Source organism: Xiphophorus maculatus, chromosome 7 (genome assembly GCF_002775205.1).
Source record: "Xiphophorus maculatus strain JP 163 A chromosome 7, X_maculatus-5.0-male, whole genome shotgun sequence".
Lineage (NCBI taxonomy): Eukaryota > Metazoa > Chordata > Actinopteri > Cyprinodontiformes > Poeciliidae > Xiphophorus > Xiphophorus maculatus.
This window is the reverse complement of record NC_036449.1, coordinates 7,270,032-7,288,497: the sequence shown is the minus strand read 5'-3', so window position 1 is coordinate 7,288,497 and position 18,466 is coordinate 7,270,032. Positions and strand designations below refer to the sequence as shown.

General features: G+C 41.1%; 1 protein-coding gene across 19 annotated transcripts in view; it reads left to right on the top strand.

The window, feature by feature from the left end:
- neb (nebulin) overlaps positions 1–18,418 on the top strand; it is a 70,477-nt gene extending 52,059 nt beyond the window's left edge. For 9 of the 19 annotated variants that reach the window (XM_023337388.1, XM_023337404.1, XM_023337405.1 and 6 more), the window contains 18 exons: positions 560–664; positions 2,160–2,270; positions 3,470–3,580; positions 4,180–4,293; positions 5,510–5,614; positions 5,707–5,811; positions 6,052–6,156; positions 6,581–6,673; positions 7,957–8,049; positions 8,362–8,454; positions 9,812–9,904; positions 11,014–11,106; positions 11,502–11,609; positions 14,089–14,275; positions 14,599–14,691; positions 16,331–16,471; positions 16,567–16,670; positions 17,579–18,418. In XM_023337388.1, coding sequence (XP_023193156.1) covers positions 560–664; positions 2,160–2,270; positions 3,470–3,580; positions 4,180–4,293; positions 5,510–5,614; positions 5,707–5,811; positions 6,052–6,156; positions 6,581–6,673; positions 7,957–8,049; positions 8,362–8,454; positions 9,812–9,904; positions 11,014–11,106; positions 11,502–11,609; positions 14,089–14,275; positions 14,599–14,691; positions 16,331–16,471; positions 16,567–16,670; positions 17,579–17,752 — 2,028 coding nt within the window. In that variant the 3' untranslated portion in view covers positions 17,753–18,418. The remainder of the gene's footprint in view (positions 1–559; positions 665–2,159; positions 2,271–3,469; positions 3,581–4,179; positions 4,294–5,509; positions 5,615–5,706; positions 5,812–6,051; positions 6,157–6,580; positions 6,674–7,956; positions 8,050–8,361; positions 8,455–9,811; positions 9,905–11,013; positions 11,107–11,501; positions 11,610–14,088; positions 14,276–14,598; positions 14,692–16,330; positions 16,472–16,566; positions 16,671–17,578) is intronic. The other 10 variants (XM_023337394.1, XM_023337391.1, XM_023337392.1 and 7 more) reach the window with 10 other exon arrangements.
- Positions 18,419–18,466: the final 48 nt, after the last annotated feature.

Sequence of the window (18,466 nt, the reverse complement as noted above, 5' to 3'; positions counted from 1 at the left end):
GATACGGCGAGTAGTAAAAAGCACAGATATTTCTAAACTAATACCACAAACACTTTGATTTGTATTGGAAGGAAATCACAAAAACAATCACCAAATCCCTTACGGACTGAATATTATTTAATTTGAAGAATTTATTTAGATTTTAACAGTTTCGTTAGCAGGTTCTAGCAATACATTCTGGCACAGCCGGCCCTTTAATAACATTCATGGTCTTGATTTGGCCCAAAATGAAAATGAGTTTGACACCCGGCTTTAGAGCAATAAAGCAAAGAGCAGTTTGGCTAGGGAGATTGTGCTAACATTGTGCTAATGGGGCAGAACAACAACGAAAACATTTAAAAAAATTAAAAAGGTTTTACATTAGACCCCAATATAACACTTGGGATTGAATTGGGACAATCCCTACCTCATACATTGGTTTAAACGTGAAAAATATACATGTAGATTTGAATCTTAGGATAAGAGAGTCTACAAGCTAAGTATATTTCTCATGATGTACCAGCTTTTAGATAGCAACATTTAAATCATTTTACACTGCGCTCTGTTTGGGCCGTTTCAGGTTAAATACAAGGAGAAGTACGAGAAGGAGAAGGGCAAACCCATGCTGGACTTTGAGACTCCAACTTATGTGACCGCTAAGGAGGCCCAGCACATGCAGAGCCAGGTAAAGACTCTCCTCACCCTCCTGCTGAAAGCAGCTGCAGACGCCAGCTTCGCTTCAACGACTCCTTCGAGTCTCAATAGATTCAAAATCTAGAGCGCCTTGTTGGCAGCTTCTAAGCTTTTCGGTTGGTTGTCAACTACGAAGTTACGGAAGTTGTTGGAAGTATTGAAGAACGATTTAGTCACTCTGTTTTGATTTGTAATTACCCTTTTGACACCTACAAACAATCATTCTTGCATTCATTGTGCTTTCTTTTATAGCTGGCTGAGCTCAGAATGTAATTCAACCGAAAAATTGAAGTTGAAATTTGATGTGCGTATCAAATTGACTTCAGTTATGATGGCAGGAAGTCAACAGTGAAACGGATCTATGGCTTTCCTATGAAGCCTGACATAAAGACGCACAGCCGGCCCTAACAATACACAATTTAAGAGGCTGTTCAGGTTTTCACTCACCTGCAGAAGTTTCCTTTGAAACTGTCAGACAGCCAGGTTTACAAATGTATAGCTTGAATCATCTGTGGTCACTGAAAAGCCAACTTGAAAAGCCATGGCTAAGATCTTTAAAAAGTTATTTTAATGCTTTAATACATGCATTGTTTATCCAAAGTGTTATCAATAGATACATTTTGTTATAAAATGGGTGAGGAGTAAAAGAAATTGTAACATTTTCAGTTGTGGTTTGACGTTTGACAATATTTACCACACCAGTTTTCAATCCCAGTTACTTCTATTTCACATGTTTTCATGTATTTACTACTTCTTATATTGATGATTGATTTTTTTTATTGTTATTTAAACTTGAATGTTATTTTGTGCAACACACAGTTCACATACAGTCAACAGGGTGTGAACAGGGAGGATTTAGCCTACGTGTTAGTTGAGCTTCAGTGATTAACTACGGTGTACAGTACAGACCAAAAGTTTGGACACACCTTTTAATTCAATGAGTTTCCTTTATTTTCATGACTATTGACATTGTAGATTCACACTGAAGGCATCAAAACTATGAATAAAACATGTGGAAATATGCACTAAACAGAAAAGTGTAAAACAACTGAAAATAGCCCTTATATTCTAGTTTCTTCAAAGTAGCAACCTTTTGCTGTGATTACTGCTTTGCACACACTCTGCATTTTCTTGATGAGCTTCAAGAGGTAGTCACCTGAAATGGTTTTCACTTCATAGGTCAACCTGCCCTGTCAGGTTAATAAGTGGGATTTCTTGCCTTATAAATAGTCAAGAAAATAAAGAAAACCCATTGAATTAGAAGGTGTGTCCAAACTTTTGGTCTGTACTGTATATGAACAGTCGCTCCCAAGTCACTGTGTTTAGATTTCCGTCAAGCGTCGGCCCAGAAAGGCTAAAAAATGTCCGTTTTGGCGACCGCTTCCCAAACGACGATGCTGTACCTGCACTTCTGCCCTGCTCTGCCTGCATGCGTTTGTCTGAGCTCTGTCTGTCTGTCTGTCTGTCTGTGTCTTTATGGCCAATAGAAAGACTATAAGAAGGACTATGAGGAGTTCATGAGGGGGAAGAACCTCTCAGGCTTGGAGGTCACCCCTGCCATGATTCATGTCAGACACGCCACCAAAATAGCCAGCGAGGTAACAGAAGGATGGTTTATCCCGTTAACTTGCCCCCTTCTTCCTCATCATACTAAGACTGTACCACAACCGAAGTCCCTCTCTACTTTCACACCTTTTATCCTCTGACTTTTCCTTTTCAGGGATTTTATTTCTTGTTTTTTAAAGATGTTTGCTCGTTTGACCCAACATCATCTTCCAACCCCGCTGCATGCTGTACAGAGAAATTAGTGCTGCATCCACTGACGTCTAAAGCTCCTCATTTCGCCATCAGTCTTTTTGCAGCAGCATCCTGTATGAGTGCATGTAACAGTTTTATTGAAGAAGTGATGTTTTCTGTGAAATGCTGTTTTCGAACTATGTTACGTGTTTTATTAGGGCTGGGCGATATGGCTTCAAAATAACAGATTTGATATATACACACAATACCAGATCTCATTTTAAGTTATGGTTTTTTTTCTCTCGCTTTCTTGAAAAAAATATTTTTCAATCTTTTATTTCAATCATCATTTCTGTGAGTTGGACGAGCGTTAGGGCCAGGCTATGAGATTTCTTTGTTTAATTGCAATAATGTGGTCATAATATTAACAGAATAAATATTTTGCTAGGAAAGTGTCTTAACATTATGAGGAAAAACAATTATTTTTTGTGTTGGAGTTCTCATATCTTGTCTTGTTTTGACTTTATTGTCATACGACTTTATTCCTGTATTCCTACAACCATATTATTTTCATGTTATGGCTTTATTATTGAAATAAAAAAAACATTAAGGACATCTTAGCCTGACTGCTACATTTGGTCCTGGAGTTGACTCGAATTCAAAGTCCAAACAAACATAAGTTCAAAATGAGACGATGATATCATTTTGAACTTTTTTTTTTTTACATTGGCGAAAGAAAAAAAAAATGAAATCCAGGTTTTTCCAGAAATTAAATCTTCAAAAATGAATTGTTTAAAATGAATTTATCGCCCAGCCCTATGTTTTATCCTGTAAAATGTGTTTCATCTTGTCTATTTCCAGGATTCTTGCCAAAGTCAACAACATCTCCACTGACAGTGTTTCTCTCTGTAATAATATTAAAGCAACTGTCGTTTTTTCTTTTAGCTGTTGTTGTTGTTGAGATTTTGGTGACTTTGAGCCTCGATTGTCTGTATGCCTCGGCCTTGCCTGCCTGTGCGGCCGTCTCTGCAGTCTCTCTTGTCTTTCTTCCATGGCGTAGAAAGAGTACAGGAAGGATCTAGAGGAGGGAGTGAAGGGTAAAGGGCTAACTGTACTGGAGGAAACTCCGGAGCTTTTGAGGGCAAAGAATGCCACTCAGATCCTGTGTGAGGTACGACTGACCGAGAGGTGATGGCGGTGGCGTCACGCTCTCCTCTGACTTCCCCTAACACTCCCCCCCCCCATCCCCCGCTCTCACCTAAGCCGCATCGCCTCACTTCCTGCTTTTTGACAAGACTAATGTTCCATTGCTCCTTAGTTTGAAAGAATTTTCCTCAAATCTTGCTTCCCCCTGTATTTTTGCATCTTACTTTATATCACTTTGTATAAAGAAACTTGAATGTGCTAAAAAAATGTTGTCACATCTGTTCTAACTTTCTTTAAGAAAATAAACATGTAAAGTGTTCATTTTAGTGGAGTTGAACAAATTTTTAGAAATTCGTTTGGTCGTATTTGAAATGATCTCATCAAAGAACTAATTATGTTTTAACATCCTCTTGACTATCTTAACTCTTTTTTTACTTAGCAGCTTTATTGGAGCGCCACACCTTCCTCCATCCTATGTTTTCCCTAAATCCTGTCGCTAATTCCTGCTAACCTCCTCTGTTCCCCGTACCCCTAGGCGTCTTGCGGCCTTCCTCAGTATGAAAGCGTAATTAGTTTTCAGTATATCTCTTTGGTGAATAAGAAAGCTGCTGTTTGTATTTACAGAGGGAGTACAAGAAGGCGCTGGAGCAGGAGATCAAGGGCAAAGGAATGTTGGCTTTGGCTACCGACACGCCGGACTTCATGCGAGCCAGGAACGCCACTGAAATCCTCAGCCAGGTCTGTTCTAAGTAACATCTGCTGAACGTGTCAGGGTGTCTTCAGAAGTATAAATACCTTTACCAATTGTGTCACATTACAGTGACACGATTCAGTATATTTGATTGAGAGTTTGTCATAAAAAAAAAAAATTAAAGTAATGCATAATTGTGAGATGGAAGAGAAACGACACACTTCTTTCCCAAAAGTGAATCTGAAGGAATTTGGAGTGCATGTGTTTGCAGCCTTGCTTACTCTCATATTTGCGCATTAAAACAAGCGAAACCAATCAGCTGTGTTTATTAACCTGGTGATTATAAACAAAGATTACAATTTATTAATTAAATATGCAAACATTATTTAGAATTAGAATTCACAATTAATTATAAATATGAACTATAAACTAAGATTTATAATTTATTTACCAAATACAAATTTAATTTTTTTGAAAAAAAATATTTTAATTGCTCAAGTCAACACATTGTACACATTATTTCACATAGACGGATGTCTTCAAGTCTTTATTACTGTTGATTCTGATGATTTTCTGCTTGCTCACTTCACCCCTATCTTAACACACGGCAGTGGCAGCATAAGGCTGTGGGTTCACCGCTCTTTAGCAAAGTCAGTGAGGATGGTGAGAGCTGTTGAGAAGACAGACTAAAAGCAGGGCAACTGGCAGTCCTTACATCGTTAGACGACGTCCAACATTAGACATTAAATGTAAAATTATGACGATTAATTGTCTCTTAATTGTTGAACAATTAAAAGACTTGAGACTGAGGCAGATGTTCACCTTCAGTATGTCTACACAGTCTGACCTCAAGCGGAGCTCTTTTAGTTGAAGAAGATTCAAGTTGCTACAATGACCTGAACAAAGTCCACACTTGAATCCAGTTGAGGATCTGGGGCAAAACGTGAGTCGTTCTCCGTCCCAGCTGATTGAGCTCGAGCTATTTTGCAAAGAAGAACGGGTAAAAAAATACAAATTCCTCCTTTACTCCCTTCAAATTATTGTTCAAAACCCTTTTCATTTTCCTTCCACTTCACAGTTATGCCCTTCTGATACAACGTTTGTTAGTCTGATTAAAAGAAAATGCATTACAGGTTAGAGCGTTACTGTGACAAAACCTGTAATAGTTCAACAGACACCAATACTTTTGTAAAACACTTGATCCAAGACGTGCACGCCGAAATCTGGCCTTCTCAGTCCTCCTTAAAAGCTTCTGTTCTGCAGACTAAGTACAAGCAGATCGCCGAGATGGACCGAGCCAGCTACACCACCGTCATCGACACGCCGGACATCATCCACGCTCAGCAGATGAGGAACATCGTCAGCCAGGTACGCTGCCGCCGAAACTGACCTGCGAGTCCGTTTTTAACTCCCCGTCGCCCGCCGGCGTGCCTTTCAATCTGCTCATGTTGTCGAAACAGAAAAAATACAAAGAGGAAGCTGAGAAGACGATGTCTCACTACGTGCCGGTCCTGGACACTCCAGAGATGCAGAGAGTCCGTGAGAACCAGAGGAACTTCAGCACTGTAAGTTGGAAAGGACGCCCTCCGTCCGCTCATCACGACAAAGTCACTTTTATACCCAGTGATTCCGCCTCGGGTTTGTAAAGAGATGTGAAGATATTTTATACCCTTTTATGCTTTTGTTTCTCCAAGTCCTCTTGCGTGTTGTTCACTTTGTTAATCGGTCTGATAGAAACAGTGTTATTTTCTACGTTTTGCTACTGTGAAACATTTTAACCACACCGTTTTCCCTTCTTCTTATAGCTTCAATACCAGATTGACCTAAAAAACACAAAGGGAAAAGTGTCTACTGTTAAGGACACTCCAGAAATGCTCCGTGTTAAAGAAAATACAAAGAATTTCAGCTTGGTATTTATTCCGTGATAGGTTTTGGGGGGGGGTTTTCTTACCGTTTTTGATAACCTACTTTTACATCTTTAATCTTTTTTGGGTTTGTCTTTCCTCATTTTAACAAACTCTGACATGAAGCTCCCATCTCTTTGGAACGAGTAATTAAGCGATTCTTTGTTAAGATACAGCAACTAAAACACTCCTGTAGACTAACGTTTAAAGCTGCTAGTGCAGAGCTTGTGTGTTTCCGTTTGGGATCTTTGCGTTTTGTTGTGTGCTTTGAATTTGCTTTTCTGTTTTGTTTTGGGGTTTTTTGTATGTTGGCGTGTGCTGTCAATGTTTTGTTTTTTTTTCTCTTTGCTTAAATCAGAGATAATTTAGAGTCACATGGAAGCTCAGGCTAACTTCTGGTTCATGCTTCTCATCCCACATCCACACAAAGATTCATTACAAAGAAGAGGTGGGCGGAGGGACGGCTCTGCCTGAAACCCCTGAGATGGAGCGAGTAAAACGTAACCAGCGCAACATTAGCACGGTACTCCAACGAGTGACCCTGCCCCCCCCCTCCATCCCCTCCCCAGCCTCGGTTCTCCATCCATGCTCCCTCATTGTCGAGCAGCTGGGAATAAAACTTGCACTGACTTCATATTTAATATCTTCCCATGAACATTTCCAGTACAGCTTTTCATTTGAAGCTAATTTCCACCGGTTCTCTTTGTAGATTTGTTTGTTTTGTCCTAATCGGAGGATGAAGCTAATGAGATAATCTGATAAAAAGTCTAACATAGCGGTTTTCTTCCACTACATGGCCATAAGTTTGACTAGACTGATAGCCACACTTTTTTCTTCTAGTTGTACCAGCCTATAATTTTTACTGGCATGGTTTTGGCCATTCTGTGGAAAGTTTCTGGGGTAATCGCTGAGGAACTGGACAAATTGCTTTGAATTATGTCGGGTTCCTTATTTATTTTAACAAGGATGTACAGCACCTGCCACATTTACTGGTAACCCTGGTAAAAAAAGAAAAGAAAAAGGATTTAAGTGTTTATTTTATTGCTGCAGCACTTTAATCTCTCAACAAATTTTTCTTAAATCTAACTTTCATTTACAGTCTATACTGTGTGATAAATATATTCAGAAAAGGTTTGTTTTTACCTAAAATGTTAAATGTACCCTAGAGATATTGGGGTACATTTAATAATATCTTTAACATAAAAGTAACTGAAGCATGTTTTTATTATATAGTTTTTAATTTAGGTTGATCAAGGTGGGGTATAAGTCCATTAACATAGAGCTCTGGAACAAATTAAGAGAGCACTTAAAATGATCAGTTTCTCTGATTTTACTCTTTATAGGTCTATGTTTGAGTAAAATTCATTTTGTTCTTTTATTCTGTGAACTACAGACAACATGTCTCCAAAATTCCAAGCAAAATTGTTGTATTTATTTGCAGAAAATGAGAAACGGTGAAAATAACGATAAAGATGCAGAGATTTTACACCTCAAATAATGCAAAAAAAATACAAGTTCATTTAGAAACAACACATTTTTACCAGAAGTGCCGATAAATGTGGCTGTCACTTAGACAGACTTTGTGGCAGGGACTCAACTATAACATAATTTGTACCCATGAATTAACATTTTCATCACCTGCAGGAACTTTGGTGGCGTTCCTACTAAATACATTAACGTCAGGTGGAAAGTCAGTCATTTAACCGTTTTTCGTTATCCACAGTTATTGTGTTTGAACAAGAACGAACGTGGACGGATGTAAGATGCTATCTCACGATGTACCTTTGTGACGTTTGCAATGGGCAGATACAGTACAAGGAGTCTGTGGGTCAAGGCACAACCATACCAGACCTGCCCGAGGTGAAGCGGGCCCGAGAAACCCAGAAGAATATCAGTCTGGTAGAGGAAAACCACTGCAGTGACCCTCCTCCTGATTGCCATCCCTCACAAAAAAAAAAAATAATAATAATAATTTTTGCTTTCTAGAGTTGATTTTTCCTCCTCCATCCTAACTATTTTTCATATATCATTCCTTCTTTTCCTACCAGAAATTATTTCAAACAATTTAAAAAAAAAAACCATTCCCCCCACCCCCCGTTATTTTCTCATCTGGTTTTTGATGTTCTTCCTCTCCTCCCGATCTGAACACTAACCTCCCGCCGGGTTGCGTCGCCGCCGTGTGTGACTGTTCCTGTGCTGTGTCGTTCAAAGCATCGTTACAAAGAAGGAGTGGGACAGGGCACGTCTGTTCCGGAGACGCCGGAGATGGAGAGAGTCAAACGCAATCAGCAGAACATTAGCACGGTACCTTGCAGAACCCGACCCGCTAGCTTCCCTTCATCCACCTGCCTCACTCTTCATCCCCTCGTCCCCCCCGAACACCTCACCAGTAACAACTCTCCTCCTGAATCTCCTCTGGTCATCTAGACGTCGAGAACCGACTCATCAAACCCTCTGATACCCGCAAGTTTACATAAACTAATCACTGATGTCCTGTGACTGCTGCAGTTTAAATCCTGCATTTGAGTCTTTTGAACAGATTCAGATGATTGTCCAACCTACATCCAAAGTGATTGTTGTTTAAAAACCAATAAATTCCTCAGTTTAACCTTAAATCAACAGCTAGACGCTTCAAACTTGGACACAAGAGTTTCCAAGACGACAATGACCCCAAAACTCACATTGAAACAGCTTTGAAATGGATAAATGAGGCTAAAATTCCCTTACACTTCAAACAAGGTCTGTGCCAGGATGCTAGACAGCTTAACATGAAATCTGATATTTCTAATTCGCTTAGTGGACAAATATCCAATTATTTCAGAAACTTGCTTAAAAATATTTAGCCAGATATCAGAAGTGGATAAAGTACCCAAAAATTGTATTCAAGTAAAAGTAAAAAGTAGCCGTCCAAGAAGTTACTCTAGTAAGAGTCTGGTCAAATTTAATACTTGAAAATGATGCCATCAGACAGATTAAAATGTATAAAAGTTATTTCCAACATCTGGTATTTTAGAAACCAAAATGAAAAAGAAAAAATGTGTACAAATTTATTACCAAAGTAAAAGTAACAAGTACAGAGGATTACAGCTACTTCTGAAAGTACATTTTTCCCAAAACGTTACTGAAGTAAATAAAACTGAGTAATTCTTAACTAGTTACTAGCCAGATCTGTATACTTTTGAGCCTGTGTCATTTTAGCCACAGTGATTAAGAGAAAAATCTACAATAAACTCCAACTTTATCCTCTAGTTCTTGTTTTGAAAAATCGCCAAAGTTGTACACAGTTTACCCATTTAATTCGCCAGGTTTTATTTTTTTTAATTAATTGATGCTTTTATTGAAAAGGTATGGATTGGTATGGCTTTCGTGTCAACGAATAGTGTATGGATACTTCTGACTGCGACTGTAACACGGAAACACCCGGAATGCGCTAAACCATTCCTCTAACATGAAATGCTTCCTTCGTTTCTCAGGAACAGATATTTGCAACATTCTTCTTATCATTACTATTTTTTATTTTATTTTTGCTGTGTCTGTTTGTCCGTCTCTGCTTCATTGTCCGTTGTTGATCTTCTGTGGGTGTGTTGTTGGGGGTTTTTTTGTCGTTTTTTTGTGTTTTTCTTCTGTCCCTGCATACAATCCTTCAATATTTGTCTGCCAGATAAAATACAAGGACTCTGTGGGTCGAGGCACGGCCATACCGGACCTGCCCGAGGTGAAGCGGGTCAGAGAAACCCAGAGGCACATCAGCTCGGTAGTGGACCGAAGCCGACCCCCCGTGTGCTCCTAACCTTTTGAGCGTAGACAGTAGTTTCCATCATGACTCCTCTCCCCTCCACCTCATTGCATCCATCTTTATTTAAGGCTCAGTCTGCAGATTCTTGAGCTCCTAAATTACCTCATTTTGCTGTAATTTCCATCTTTCTGTCTCCTGTTTCTTTGTATCACGTGTGTCAAACTCGAGGCCTGTGGGCCATAACTTTTTATATGGCCCTATGGATTCTAGACTAAATACCAAGTGTGCTTAAATATTATGTTGTCAATCAAATCAGTGCAGTTTTTATCTGTTTACTGCCAAATTATACAAATCAATCCCTCCAGTTGTTTGAGAATTCTTGTGGAAATTCACGCAAAATCAACAAATCCCAGCACTTTTTTTAAATTAAAAGTGGAAGTTTATTTTTCTCAAACATTGACAAAAACTTTCTTACTTGTACTAAGCAGCTGCCTCAGCCTTAATTGATATCAGATTATAGTCCATGATCTATATTTTAGTCACATTATAGTCCATACAGTAATAAAAAGTCACATTTACTGTCAAATATTTACTGGCGCAAATATTTTCATATTAGTGCCACAAACACTGATTTGTATTTTTTAAAAATCACAAAAAGAATCGTAAAATCCTGGAGGGACTGAAAAGATGTTCAATAACATTATTTAATTTTAAGAATTCGTTGATATTTTAACAGTTTGCGATCAGGTTTTATTAATACATTCTGTCACAACCGGCCCTTTAAGACCACTCATAATCTTGATTTGGCCCAAAACCAAACTGAGTTTGACACCGCTGCTTTTTATCCTTTAATCTTCTACATCATTCCTGCCTCTTTGGCCTTTTTTAATACAATATTTTCTAACCTGCAGCTAAGCTTTTTTCTCCATGAACTACTTTTAACATTCCAGCAAAATGGGAATCTAAAATCTTATTGATTGTGTGTTTTTTATTATTATTATTCCCACAGCAGACATCCTCCTCAGAAGCATTCTTGTTTTCTCTCTCGTTGTAACGAGTTCGAAGAGACCAAATCTGTGAGCTCCAGTGGGTGTTAAGAGTTTTCTGATGTGCTTCTTGTCCTGTAGGTGTTGTATAAGGACAGTTCTGCCAAGGGAACGCCTGTGGTCTTTACTCCTGAGATGGAGCGGGTCAAAAGGAACCAGGAAAACATTAGCTCGGTACCTTCCAGAACCCCTCTCTGAGAAAACCCTTTAACCTTTTCCTAACCGAGCCGACCTCCCCTTTACCCTTTTTGCTTTAGTTAATCTCATTAATTATCCCGACTGCACTTTTCTCCGAATACGTTTAATCCATAACCTCTTTTGTCCTCCAGACTGCTCTGTTTCATCTTTTTTTTATGTCCCTGCTCCGAAGATTGAAGCATAACTCTGTTTTTTTTTCCTAACTCTTCATCTCCTAATAATAATAAAAAAAGAAAAGAGAAATCTCCCTCGCTAATTCATTTGTCTGATTTCTTGAAGTCAGTAATCCTCTGACTTTTGTGTGCTTGCTCGCGATGCGTTCACGGAGTCGGGATTCCTGACCTTCGCCCGCTGTGCTCGTCCTCCTCCAGGTGCTGTACTCAGACAGCTTCCGCCGGCAGGTGCAGGGCAAGGCCGCCTTCGTTCTGGACACGCCCGAGATGAGGCGCGTCAGGGAGACGCAGCGCATCATCTCCGGAGTAAGATCTTTGTATTTGTTCTCTGTATTTTTTATTGAGTAGAATTAGCTGCTCGGTGATGGAGCCGACTGACTGATTAGTCCCAGATATTTACTTCATTCTCATGAATAAATGCACACAGAATAGATTAGTGCTAACAGGAAACCAGACCCTGGACAGGAAGTAAGATCTGAACGTATAAACATCATTTATCGCAGCTCCACTCATCCAGTCCACTACATTTTTTTACATTTGTTTTTTTTTTTTGGTGTTTTCAGAATATAATTTAATTAAAAAAAACTGATTAGATTTAAAAGTAAGTTAATCTGAACATTTCTTTATCTTCTTACACAAGCTCCAGCAGACTGGATGGGAAATCAGTGTTCTAGTTCTGCTACAGATTTCCAGTTTGGTCTTTGACTGGGCCGTTTTCACCAAATAAATCGAAAGTTATGTATGTAACGACGGTTCTATGAATCCCTACTGACCGCCAGAGGGCGATGCTGAAAGCGCTGAATGTTCCCTTGGCGCATGCGCCGTTTGAGCAATAATACCAACAGAGTCACACCTGTGACATATCGGATGATCAATCAGAGGCTATATAACATGACTTGGTGGTTGATGTGGTAGACAACAGAGGTGTTGTCTGACCAAATCAGGACATATCTCTCCTCCAGGTGGGGCAAAAACTGCCTGAGAGCCAAATGTACAGTATGGAACTCCAGCACATTTATATGCTTGGAGCGATCCAGTGGACACCAGCGGCCCTGAACCGCCCTGTGTTGCCATGCAGCACCCCATCCCATGGAGCTGGCATCTGTCGTGACCACTTCTCTGCGACACACTACCACCCCCATGGACTCAGGGCATGAAGACAGACGAAGAGCGTGAGTCAGTCTCCGAAGCGCGAGACGTCTGTGCCTCCTCCTCCTCATTCCCAAAGTGAGAGGCAGAGGCAGCCAAAGACAGCACATCGTCCTCCACAGCTAACTCTGGCATAGGTGGGGAAGAGAATACAGTCATGGGAGCATCCACCTGAGGTGCCTGAAGAAGGGATTTTATCTCCGCCAACTCAGCAGACAATCGCTCAACCCTTGTGGAAAGACCCTGATCAGACTTAGCTCGCCTCTTCTTAGGAGGAGCCACACAGGTTGTGGCCTCAGTCCTGCGTTTAGAGCGCCTAGGAGTGGCCACCTGCCCAGAAGGTGGAAGGTCATTTCCACACTCAGGGTGTAACTGGGCCAGTCGAGCCACTTTCACTGCATGGGGCATGTAGCTGCAGTTCATGCAAGGATTGTCTGACAGGGCCTCAACCAGGTGATCATACCCGAGGCAGGCAGGGCACAGGTCATGACCATCATCGGCCTGAAGCCCCGCAATCCGCACAACAGTGGGAGCTATTCAGGTCCAAAACTGAAACGAGCCCCATCACAGGCAGACAGAGCAGACTATGATTGGGAGAGGGGGCGGAGAACGCTACCGTCACCAATCAATAAAATAGCAACAAAGGGGCTGACACCGTCAGCTATGTCCAGAATAAAGGACGAAAAAACAAAACTGGGAGAGGGGGCGAAAACGCTGCAGTCACCAATTAAAGCAGCAAACAAATAAAAAAAGGTGGCCGACACCGTCAGCAACGTCCGGACAGGACAAAAATCCAAATAAAACTGGGAGAGGGGGCAAAAAAGGTTCCCATCACCAATCAAAGTAATAACAAACCGCTTATAAGGTTGGCTAAAATTGGGAGAGGGGGCGAGACGCTGCCGTCACCAATTAAGCCGAAACGTCAAACTCAGAAAGGCTAACGCCGTTAGCTAAGTTTCAACATGTGTACAAACACAGTGGTTATATGTAACGAAGATCCGTCGCAGCCCTAGGAGGGCGATACACCGCTACTCCGGCCAACGGGCAGTCGGACGTCCGACAACGGTGAAAAGATCCAGAAATCCAAAAGGCCGATGCCATACAAAGCGAACCGCACGCAAGAAGAAAAGAAAAGAGGAGCCTCAGATGATGTCATGCTATATAGCCTCTGATTGATCATCCGATGTGTCACAGGTGTGACTCTGTTGGTATTATTGCTCGAACGGCGCATGCGCGAAGGGAACATTCAGTGCTTTCAGCTCCGTCCTCTGGCGGTCAGTAGGGATGAAATAGAACCAGTTTAAACTATTCCAGTACAGCTCATGCTGGGGCTTTACAGCATGATGCTGCCGCCACCATCTCTGACCGTGTGGGTGTGGTGTGTTCAGGGTAATGCGCAGTTTTAGTTTTCCCACCACGCAAAGCGTTTAACACTGGTCTCATCTGCAGTGACCTTTCAGATTTTTATTTGTAAATAAAGTAAATCCTTTTCCTTCCACTTTATGATTATTAACGACTTTGTGTTGGTCTACTACAAAAAAAAAAAAAAAAATCATAGAATAAATTTAGGTTTGAAGCTTCAGGACCATAAAACAAAACGCTTCAGTCGCAAATAACTTTGATTTGACTCCTGCAGGTAAAATACCACGAGGACTTTGAGAAGAGCAAAGGCAGCTTCACCCCCACGACCTCTGACCCCGTGACGGAGCGCGTCAAGAAGAACACGCAGGACTTCAGCGACATCAGTTACCGTGGCATCCAGCGGCGCGTGGTGGAGATGGAGAGGAGACGCGCCATGGAGCACGACCAGGAGACAATCACCGGTACGGGCAGCTCAACACCACGATGGAGATGATTTAGACGTCAGCAGTAAATATTTAGAGCTAATAAGCTAACGTAAACTTTTGGATTGTCTCTAGGTCCCTAGGTTTACTGAGCAGTTTCTATTTGCTTTGTGAAAATGGATTAACTTCTATTCTTGGTGTCAAATAAGCAGGTTTCTTTTTTTTTTTTACCCTCTCTGTGACAAACTAGTGAGCAGATTAGAACCACTTCCTGTCAGTTCTGTGTTGGCTCTAATAGTTGTGTGTGTGTGTGTGTGTGTGTGTGTGGGTGTGTGTGTGTGTGTGTGTGTGTGTGTGTGTAGATCTGCGGGTGTGGCGCACCAACCCCGGCTCCGTGTTCGACTACGACCCAGCAGAGGACAACATCCAGTCCAGGAGTTTGCACATGATGTCAGGTGAGGTTCGCATCCAGAGAGGAAAACTTTTTAAACTGGTTCATCAATAAAAGACGCAGGTTTGATTTAGTAAACAGGAATAATACAATACAAAGTATGAAATTGATTTGTATTAGTGATTTTCCAGATATGCAAAAAGAAGAGTGTGAATTGTTTTTATTTTTGTCCATGTTGTTACCCCTTTTGTTTTTATTTCTTCCTTTCCTTTCTTTCTTGTATACTTCATTGTTTCTCTCTTCCTGCTCTCAAACCTTCCTTCGTTTCTAGTTGTTTTTTTTGCTTTGTGCCCTCGTTTACTTTCGCTTCTTCCTTGTGTCTTACTGTGTCTTTTCTATTTCTGTTTTTTCTTCCTCTCCATCATTTTTTCCTCCCTCCTTACCATATTTCCTTCACTGAGTCCTTCCTTTCTTGACGTTTGCTTGGTGTTTGTCCTTTTTATTTCTCTCCTCTTGTCCTTCATATCTTCTATTCTGTGCCCTTTAATTTTCCTTCTATTTTATGTCTTTCCTTTGATCACGTTTTACTTTTCATTCTTTCCTCTTTTGTCTTTGCTTTTTTTTCTCTCCTTCTTTGCGTCCTTCCTTTCCTTTTTTTATTGATTTGCTCTTTTGTTTGTTTTCTATTTTTTCAATGTTCCATAAAAACATCCCCACTTTTAGGAACATCAAATATATAGTGAACTTTTTTATTTTATATTTCTTAATAAAATACAAAAAAAAAAAAAAATCATCTCTAAATAGCTAAGTCTAGAAAAGTGGAAAAGTAAAACTAATAAAAATAGGAACCCTAAAAAATATCTACCGTATTTTCCGGACTATAGAGCACACCTCACTGTAAGCCGCATCTACAAAGTTTTTTTTTTTTTTGTTTGTTTTTTTTTAAAACTGTAAACGTTCATATATAAGCCACACCGGGCTATAAGCCGCTGATATCTCCGCCGCTCTCGGTTTATCACAAAGACGCAGTAGAGGGCTGCAGATACAGTAAATCTGCTTTACTAAGCAGATTTAAATCCAGCAGATTTATGAAGGACGCAGCAGAGAGCTTCGTTTTTAATAAATCTGCTATTCAGGACCCAACCCTGCATCTCCAACGCTGAACCATGGTTTGGTTTCGTTCACGCCGAGTTTACGCGCAGCGGCTCTATTTCCCTCCTGTCCTGCCAGATCCACAGCCTTCAATTTAAAAGCTGCATCATATGAACTTCTCTGTGTGGTTTCCATGATAAGGAGTTATTAGCTTGAAAACATTTCTATACCATGCCTGCTGCTAGCATTTGCTTGTTCTAAATGGAAATCAACGCTTTATTCTTTGATTTCCAATTTTGACTTCCAATGATTCACTTCCTGCTAAAGCGCCCCCTGGTGGTTGAAGAAAAATCCACAGAAAAGCCGCACTGGGCTAATAGCCGCATGGTTCAAAGCGTGGGAAAAACGTAGCGGCTTATAGTCCGAAAAATACGGTAATTTAAAGTGTCTCTTACTCAATTTTCCTGAAGTCGGTCTTTCCTTGTAAAGCAAACATAAATACAAACGAATGTAAAAGTTCAGTAGTGAATAGTTTGCTGTTGGTCTAAACTTGTGCTTCAAACGTCCTGTTCGTTTCTCCCACTCTGACCTGGTTCGCTCCGACCCGACAGTGCAAGCGCAGCGCCGCAGCAAGGAGCACTCCCGCTCCACCAGCGCCCTGAGCGGCATGGCCGACGAGAAGTCCGAGGTGTCGCAGGACGTCGACCACCACCTGTCTCTCTACAGCAACGGCTTCATGGCCAGCTCCACAGGTCACAATCAAATGAGACACTTTAGCCCTTTTCGGTTCTGAGCTTTATTCGTGCCGCAAATGTCCCTTACCCGGCTGTTTGTCGGATGTCTGCAGGCTACCAGCAGACCAGGACTGTGGAGGTGCAGCAGAGGTCATCGTCCGTGGCCACCCAGCAGACCACCGTCTCCTCCGTCCCCTCACACCCGTCCACCACTGGGGTCAGTAGGACACAGTCACCTCACGCTTCACCGTCCGCTGGAAACACCAGAGACACTTCAGGAGGAATAAGTTCAGCTCACATGTTTACATGAACACCTGGGCATTAATGCTGTGTTCATTTAAGGATTTGTTTGACTTTTTCATGGTGGAATGATATTAAAATATACATTTGCAGTGATTTTTAAAGAATAAGAATTGAATAGGTTTAAATTATTCTAGGTTTCGATTAATCCATCATTTATTCTGACGATTAATCAGATCAAAATTTACTTCTAACATCAACATGTATCCTTGAGTTAGCATCAGTTCAGTGGAAGGCTGATCTTTTGACTATATTTTGGATTAACTGACTAAGAAGAGCAAACTTCTTTGTTGACAGTAATTTGAACCGGGTGAATTTAGTCCAGTTGAGTTTTGGGTTGAACATATTTTACAGACAACTTTTTTTTTCATTGTAATTGCTAAATGTATATATTTTTCAACAGTTTTTGCTTAATTTGTCCAATGAAAGACACATTTTTGAATCTGCAAACAATTAATCGATTACTAAATTAGTTGACAATTATTTCAAAAATCATCAACTAGTGCTGAAATCAATCATTTTGGCAGTAGGAATTAGGGAATTTAGTTCCCTAATTCCTACTGCCAATCGTTGACTATGAATATAATATAATATAATATAATCAGTCCACCCTGAAAAAAGTTTGAATCTATTCCTAAAAGTCAAATATGAAGACGTTCAGGCCTTTGATGCCTACATGTGGGCTTTTAAATCAAACTATATACAGGATTTCTGTTGTAGGCCCTCGAAGACCGTCATCCAAAAAAAATCTTCCTCGGTTCTGAACGTAAAAAACTCCCGACATCAGACTCTTCTCAAACCCGTCCGTCTCTTTGCTTCCTTCAGAAAACCGTGCGCGCCATGTACGACTACATGGCGGCCGACAGCGACGAGGTGTCGTTCAAAGACGGCGACGTCATCGTCAACGTCCAGTCCATCGACGAGGGCTGGATGTACGGCACCGTGCAGCGCACCGGCAAGACCGGCATGCTGCCCGCCAACTACGTGGAAGCCATCTAAGAGACAAAGCCCGCCCATCGTCCCTCCAGAGTGGGCGAGACCCATCCACAGGGCAAGCTGACCGGTCTTCCCGCCTTCCCAGCCGTGGCTTAGTGCAATCTGTAGCTTTTCGCCGTCTTGTTGCTCTTCAACAGTATTTGAATTGTGCTGTGCTTCTCGTTAGGTCTGTTGCCGCTCACACGCCGTTGCCGTGCTTCCTGTGGATGTGACATAAGCTTCATGACGTGACGTTTAACACTGGTTTCACACAACACGCCTATTATAGATGACAGACTGTTTCAGATCGTTCCAAGACCCCGCTGCGGGGAAACACGACTCGCTAGCAGACAACCTGACCCCCACTGTTTTGTACATTTCAACGATTTGATACCGTAATTTAATGTACCGTTTTTGTCCAGGCCGCCGTTTCCTTCTGAGCACTCTGGACTAAACCCAGTAATGACTAAGATCTGAATGAGTTGAATGAATAGGAGTTAGTTGTGCCACTCACATCCTCCGTGATCAAACCACTCCTACAGAGTTGTATGAATTAAGCCTCCTTTTAAAATGAAGGCGGGCTGATAGCATCTTATGTGTGTTTTGTTTCTTCCGATTATTTGGGTCCTGACTGAAGGCCGTCCTCTACGTTTAATCAGTAGTTAATAAAGCACACAACCTCCTGCAACATTCTGCCTCCTTTTCTTTTGTATCCATCACTTTTGTTTATTTACATCC